The sequence below is a fragment of the Rutidosis leptorrhynchoides genome, chromosome 9 (genome assembly GCF_046630445.1).
Source record: "Rutidosis leptorrhynchoides isolate AG116_Rl617_1_P2 chromosome 9, CSIRO_AGI_Rlap_v1, whole genome shotgun sequence".
Taxonomy (NCBI): domain Eukaryota; kingdom Viridiplantae; phylum Streptophyta; class Magnoliopsida; order Asterales; family Asteraceae; genus Rutidosis; species Rutidosis leptorrhynchoides.
In genome coordinates this window covers 60,331,447-60,339,020 of record NC_092341.1, presented here as the reverse complement: position 1 = coordinate 60,339,020, position 7,574 = coordinate 60,331,447, and the positions used below count along the sequence as shown (strand labels likewise).

General features: G+C 39.3%; 1 protein-coding gene across 1 annotated transcript; it reads left to right on the top strand.

Annotated features, from left to right (window-relative positions):
- The first annotated feature begins 451 nt into the window (after positions 1 to 451).
- LOC139868092 (uncharacterized mitochondrial protein AtMg01250-like) lies at positions 452 to 859 on the top strand. The gene has a single exon (XM_071856428.1). The coding sequence runs from the start codon at positions 452 to 454 to the stop codon at positions 857 to 859; it is 408 nt and encodes a 135-aa protein (XP_071712529.1).
- Positions 860 to 7,574: the final 6,715 nt, after the last annotated feature.

Genomic DNA, 7,574 nt, shown 5'->3' with positions numbered 1-7,574 from the left:
CGAAAGCAATACAAGAAGGTTCAAACTACGTGGTCCGCTTGAGAAAAATTTATCTAGCGAAGAAGCATCTAGCCTTGAGACACCCTTCACTTTACTTGAAATTCATAATGCGATTAAAGGTTGTGGTGGAGATAAGGCTCCGGGACCCGATGGTTTTACCATGAACTTTTTTCTAAAACACTGGGATGTTGTTAAAAATGAACTTCTTTCAGCTTTCAATCATTTTTGGGATGTGGGCGAGATATCAAATGGTTGTAACTCTTCGTTTGTTGCCCTAATACAGAAAAAGAATGACCCTCAGGGCTTTGGGGATTACCGCCCAATTAGCCTAATCGGTAGCTTCTACAAAATCTTATCTAAGGTATTATCTAAGCGCCTTCAACATGTTATCTCATCTGTTATTGGGTTCAGACAGAGTGCTTATATATCTTAGATGGTGTTCCAATTGCTAATGAAGTTCTTCATGATTAAAGTCTCTAAAAGAAAAGGCTTTCTTTTTAAAGTCGATTTTGAGAAAGCCTTTGATAGTATAAATTGGGGTTTCATGATGGACGTCATGGAGCTCATGGGGTTTGGTCTTAGATGGCATAATTGGATATTTTCTTGCTTATCCTCGGATTCTATCTCTATTCTAATCAACAGTTCTCCGACCAAGGAATTTCGTCTTCAAAAGGGGGTATGCCAAGGTGATTCACTGTCACCCTACCTCTTCATCATGGTCGCCGAGGGGCTTAAACACCTCACTAAGGTTGCGGCTGCCAATAATCGGTATTCGGGCATCAAAATTGGATGTGATAATATTCAGGTTACTCATCTCCAATATACTGATGATACGTTTTTTTTAGAGTGGAATAGGTGAAATTCACAAAACCATACCAAGATTCTTAAATGTTTTGAAGCCGCTTTAGGACTAAAAGTTAATTCTCGGAAAAGTTATGTGTATGGTCTTTGTGTGTCGAGAGAGGATACGGTTGAGTTGGCCGAATGGTTGGGATGTGGGGTAGGTACACTGCCAATCACCTACTTGGGCCTCCTAATCGGGTCATCTATGAAATACTCCAAGGCCTGGGACCCGGTGTTCGAAAAGTTTAGAAAAAGACTTGCGGATTGGAAGGCGAGATCGCTCTCCAATGGTGGTAGACTCACACTAATAAAATTGGTACTATCTAGTCTTCCCCTTTATTTCTTTTCACTTTTTGGCCCCTGTTTGTGTCAACGATAAGCTTAAGGGGTTCAAACATCGTTTTTTTGGGGTGGTCTAGCGACGTGTCGAAATTGGCATGGATTAAATGGGAATCGTGCCTTAAGCCTTGGGATTTCGGGGGGTTAAATATTGTCCCACTAACCACCAAAAATTGAGGACTTCTTGCCAAATGGTGGTGGCTTTTTAAAAAAGACTAGGGTTCACTTCGGGTTCGTATTATAAAAAGCATCTACGGGGAGGACAGGGGTTTAAATCCTTCATTTTCACCCCCTACGTCCCGATCATCCTCAACGTGGTCATGTATTTTAAAGATTGGTAAAAATATTAATAATCTTGATGTGCCATTTGCCCAATCTTTTAAGACACGTATAATTGATTGTTCTCTTACAAGCTTTTGGAATGATATGTGGATACGTGATGTTGCACTTAAAGAAAAATTTAATAGACTTTATCGACTTGATTTTAACGCGAATGCCACTATCCTAGACCGGGTTCGTTGGGTTGATAACACTACTATCACGTCATGGTGTTGGTCCCGCAGTATCTCGGGGAGACTACTAGGGGACCTCACCAACCTTACTAATGTTTTATCTAGTTATGTCCGTTGCATTATGGGTTCGGAATCTTGGATATGGGCTCTTTCCCACGATGGCTCGTTCTCGGTTGTCACGACCCTATTTTTTCCGTTATATTTTACCGTTTATTATTTGACGACCGTTAATTTTTATTTGTACCACATCATTTCTATGACCTATATTATTATATTAGTAATAATATATTAATTATTATGTGTTATGTGAATATTTGTATTCATATTTTAATTTGTACGTTTATGCGAATCGTGGATTTCTATCCGACGAACCTTTTTGGTTTTCAAACCAACGGTCAAGCTTTTGGGATTTTTAAATCCAAATTATTTTAAATATGATATTTTAATGTCATATGATTATATATAGTGTATATATATATTTTTCGTCGCGTATTTGTTATTTCTCCGAATTATTAATCGCATAGTCGCGTTTTCGCGTTCAGGTTTCGATCGGGCATTCGGGCCACAAGGAAATTATCAATAAATAAAATTGGGCCATGGGGCCCATCCCCATGCACCCATTCGGCCGAACCCATTGAGAGAGGGGGGTTATGTGCTAGATTTTGGAACTAGTCTCATTTTATCCTCACTACTTCATTTTATCATTTTCTAAAAACCTAAAAACACTCTCTTCTCCCTCTCCCTTATTCTTGGCCGTCGCCAACCATCACCTATATTGTTGACACCTATTTCCTTATGAGGTAAGGCTTAGTGTGTCAACACAAATACTAGGAGTATCTAGCTAGAAGTGGGGGAATGTTGCCGATTGATGTTTACCCTCGGGAAATAATCCCTGCAAACTCGGATCACAGATATAGAAATCTGTGGGGTGGCTTAATCAATCTTTGTCTGCTGAGCGTTGAGCTACTAGTCGGATGATTTCTAGTGAGAGAAAATACTATGTGAGAGAGAAAGGTGAAATCTCTGGTCACAAGTTATCAGAGTGTCTGAATGTGTAAAATGACGACCCAAGGGGTCTATTTATAGTGATAGATCCACCGGAGTACTCGGGGACACGTGTCAGATGATGCTGCATTCTGTTATTCGTGATCCGATATTTACGCTGGATATGATGCTCTCCGATCTGGGCTTAAGCGCTAGGCGGCCTTCAGGGCTTACGCATGACGGAGGCAGCCTACATAGCGGAGAACACTGGATGAAAAGTTTCACAAAACCATTGTTCCCAGTGTTCTTGATGCTAATTTCATGTGAATATTATGCCTTTATGCGTGTATACGATAGGATACACCATTAAGTCCCCCCAGTTAAATGACTTAAACGTTTGAAAAAGGGTTAAGTTGTTAAACTTTTGCTAACGCATCACAAACAAGTCTTCACATTTCCCATTTGCATCGGGGAAAACGTTACATGCATTAATGACAGACGAATTTTACTGACTTTGTGATGATTGTTTTTTAAATGGTTGAAACACTCCACGTGCCTCCAGCTGTAAAAAGCGTTTCTTTGTACACAAACTTTTAAACTTGTCCATACACGTGTCACGGTCGTGTCCATAAAAAATGCATTGATGAGTTCCTATATAAACCGCCATAACCTTTTACCTTCACTTTTTTACCTTTGTTCAAGATCCAAAAAGCATATTTCTGCACAAATCTTCATCGCTTTCTTCAAGCTTTATTTTCAACTTTTTAAGGTTTTTTCATCTTTCAAGGTTAGTTACACTTCATCTCAATGTTATTTCTTATTAACTTTTCCTTTTCACATTATTACCATGGCTTCTGTGTCGAGTACTGGCCAAGAAAACGTAGAGCTTTCCACTTCAGAAAAAATTGACCTTCCTGAGGTTAGTACGATAGTATCATCACTATCTGAGAATCACTTTAACTGTTTGAAGATTGCTTTTCATCATTTAAATCAATACAACCCTATTCTTCCTACTACCAGTCAAAGGGCCAACAAACCTCCTGCCGGTAAAATTACTTTATACGCTTTACAACTCACCCATGGCAATCTCCGTGTTCCTCTTACACAATTTTTTCTCCGCATCCTCAGATATTTCAAAGCCTGCTTGAGCCAAATCCATCCTCATGGCCTTCAAAAAATTATTCTTTTTGAAATATATTGCAATGCCTACAACATAAAATCACGCCTTAAAGTTTTTATTTCTCTTTTTAGAATTCGAACAATTAGCCAATGCTGGCTCACCATTGACAACAAACCAAAAATATATTTTGTTGGCAAAAATAAAGTTTCAAACTTAAAAGACTGGAAGGATCCATTTTTCTTTGTTGATGAGGGGGTTATTCAGGAAGCGTATTCTGTTATTCGTAAATAGAAGTCTATAGATGCTGGCATATGAAAGGCTGTCTCGGTAACTGCCGCAGAAAAGCGAATAGTGAACCATCTTAAAGAACTTCGCCTTCCGCCCAGATCATACGAGAAATATGAGGGGATTCTTGTTTTGTGTAAAGTAAGCCAAGAATGGCCAAGTACTTATGTCCCAGTACTCCGCCAGAAGAACCGGGGTAGGTTGTGTTATGATCATCCTAATACATATACATGTCTGTCTATTTTATGTCATTATTGCTTATATTGCTGTATTTGCCTTTGTTTAATTTCTACAGAACAAACCGAGATGCTTTTCCACTCTGCTATCCTGTCACTAGATCTTGAGGATGATGTTGAAGTCACCGCCCGTGATAAAACCCCTGCCGAGCTAGAGGCAGAAAGGATTGAAGCCGAAGCTAAGGCTGCTGCTGCTGCAAATGCTGAAAAAGAAGGAGAAAGCAGCGGTAGTAGTTCAGACAGTGAATCTGAGTCTGAGCGGACTACGGAGGATGCCACTACCAAGCAAGAAACAACTGGCTCGGTTGATATTACTGGTGATACGCTCCCCAGCCCTCCTGTTATCAAAAAGAAACCCAAGAAGGGTAAAAGCTCTAAGAGAGCAAAAAATGTTGAGGGGAGCCCTAAGCCAAAAAACCGAAGAAGTATGCCAACATTGTCTTTTCTTGATATTGTATATACCTTTGTTCATAACTGTTATGTCCGTTTATAATGTTAACTTATTTGCTACATTAGTGCATTTAGCAGATTCAGATGAGAGCCAAGGAAAGACTATTGAAGGCCGTGAGTGGAGGATGGAGGAGATCCACGAAAGTCAAAGGGATAAAATTTTGAAAACTTCTGACCGGAATTTTACCCCGTTTGATGAAACTGAATTTCAGGAGCTGAGGCTGGAAGGTGACTCCTCCTATCATTCTCCACCCCCCACTACCATTATCCCTGCTATCACATCCACAAATATTCCAGAACCACCAATTCCTGCTCATGTGAGCGCGCTGTAGGCGTTTATTGATGACCCTACCACTAAGTGCACAGATTTCTTGACCCTACTTCAGGTACCCATGATAAAACGATTTGTATGTATGTGCTTGCATTTTATTTATGTGAATTGTTAACATTGATCAAAATGTTCTTCTTTTGTAGGGTTGTGCTGTTCCTGAGCTAAATCCTCACTTCACTGCTCTCCGTTCTAAACAACTTAGGTAGTCAACTGCTGCATTTGCTGTGTTGTTGATGAACCACCTACGTTCTTCTCTACAATTGTAGAAGCATCAAGAGTCTATTCTTGAGATATCCCATACTGAAAGGGCTGAAGGTTCAAATGCTCACAAAGGAGCTACTGAAGCTGAACGTGCTTTGATCAGAACTCAAGAAGCTTTGAAGGTTAAAGAAACTGAGTTAAAAGATGCTCAAGATGTTGCTGTTATCCTGCGAGAGGAGAAGGAGAGAGTGGTGGAAGTTGAGAGGAAGAAGGTTGAAGATGAGAAGTTGAAGGTTAGTGAACTGGAGAATCAGCTGAATGCCTTGAAGTTAGAATTGAATGCTGAGAAAGAAAAGGCTGTTGAACTTCTCCGCAGGGCAGAGGCCGATGAGGGTAATTTTGCTGAGCTGAAGAAGGGGATACCGTGTGTAATAGCTAAGGTTCTTGGATCCCAACTTGTTGGGAATCCTTACAATGATTATGTTGATGCTATGGTCACTCATTCAATTTCTGATGTTACCAATAAAGTAACCAACTGCCTTCCCCGAAACCAGCCTCTTCCTCCTGCCATTGCTAACCTGGTGCGTCCCGGAACCTTGGAGAGAGTCAATGAGACAAGGGACAAACTGATAAACCTCAAGATTGACATCATTGATGATGTGTGTAATAGGAAAGAATCGTCCATCAAGGACGTTCTTGGTGTTGAATTTTCATGAATTCTGTAACAACTTATTAACAATGTTTGTAATAAATTTTCTGCTTTCTATGTGTCAAATACATGCCACTCTTATGATTATGTTTGTCTTTTTGCTCACCCCAAATACTTAGATTTTTCTTGCTAAAAAATAAACCTGCTGTGCACCAAGCATATGATAAATTCTCTATGTATGATTGTGTATTGCATAACTTAATAAGACATACTGGAAAGTGTTTGATGTAATTCTTATGAAGATGCCTTTCACTGTTAACTTCTTCTGAATTAACAACATACAAAATATTGAAATTATACTTTTGCAAATATTATGCCTTCAAATAATTTCCAGGACATTAGAGTCTATCATACGCTTTCCGCCATGAAATTAATGAGGAATAGTTATGAAGTATTTTTGAAGAGTAGTTATGAATTAGTAACCTTTCCGCCATACGCCTTCCGTCATAAAGTTTATGAGGAAGAGTTGTGAAATATTTTTGCCTTGATATAGTATAGGAACTTCTTTCATTTTGTGAAGTAAGTCTTTATAATATTTGTCATGACAGGTATCTAGTTTTTCATTTTGCCTCGGTACGTTCTAGTAAAACCTTAACATTTTCTAGACGATCCCTTGCGCCTTTTGCTGGCCGACACAAGAGCATCCGCCATCGAAAGTATAAAAATACTCTCCTTCTGTGGGCAGGATATAAATGCAATGTTTTACATTTGTCACATACAGCACTTTGCATAAGAAAAAGATAAAATTTTATTGATTGATAGTGCGCATTACATAAACAATTCATTATGAATTTAGGTGGATCAGGCCTAATTAGTACATTATGAAAATTTAATGCATGATGCTGTAAACATATGCATTGTAGCATAACTACAATGGTGTACAATAAAATGATAGAATTTGTTCTTCATAAAATGCTAAAATTTGCTCTTCATACGCCAAGCGCCTAGCGCTGTCCGGCCTGAATAGTTGATTACGGTATAAAAAACTCCTAAACTTCATCATCTTTGAATAACCGATTATGCCTTCTCCGATTTGCCCTGTCCTCTAGCAAATTTGCAAATGTAGACCGTTCTCTAGTTGGGGCTACATACTGTGAATGTATGGCAGCCACTCCGTTAGGAGTTGGAAATCTGATCTCCGCATGAGCAGTGGATGCAATTGCTCCAAACTTTGCCAACACTATCCTTCCGAAAAGGACATTAAACCGAGAAGTGCCTTCCAAAATAGTGAAATCAATTGTTTCAGTTCTCAGCAATGGGAATGTTCCCATAACAACCTCTAAACAAATTTGCCCCATGGCGTTCATCGGTGTTCCTGTCAATCCTGAAACCTTTAAATTTGTCCGCCGAGCCCTATCATGTATGTGCCTTGGGAAAGTTCTCAAACAATGCCAATAGATGATGTCAGCTTCACTGCCTGTATCCGTGTAGATACGGCTGATGAACTTGTTTGCAATTTCTGCTGATATGACCACTGGCTGGACGAATAAAGTTCAATTTTGAATTGGTTGAAAAATGATTGGAGCATATCTCCAGCGTTCAACATTATTGTCTGACTGCTCAC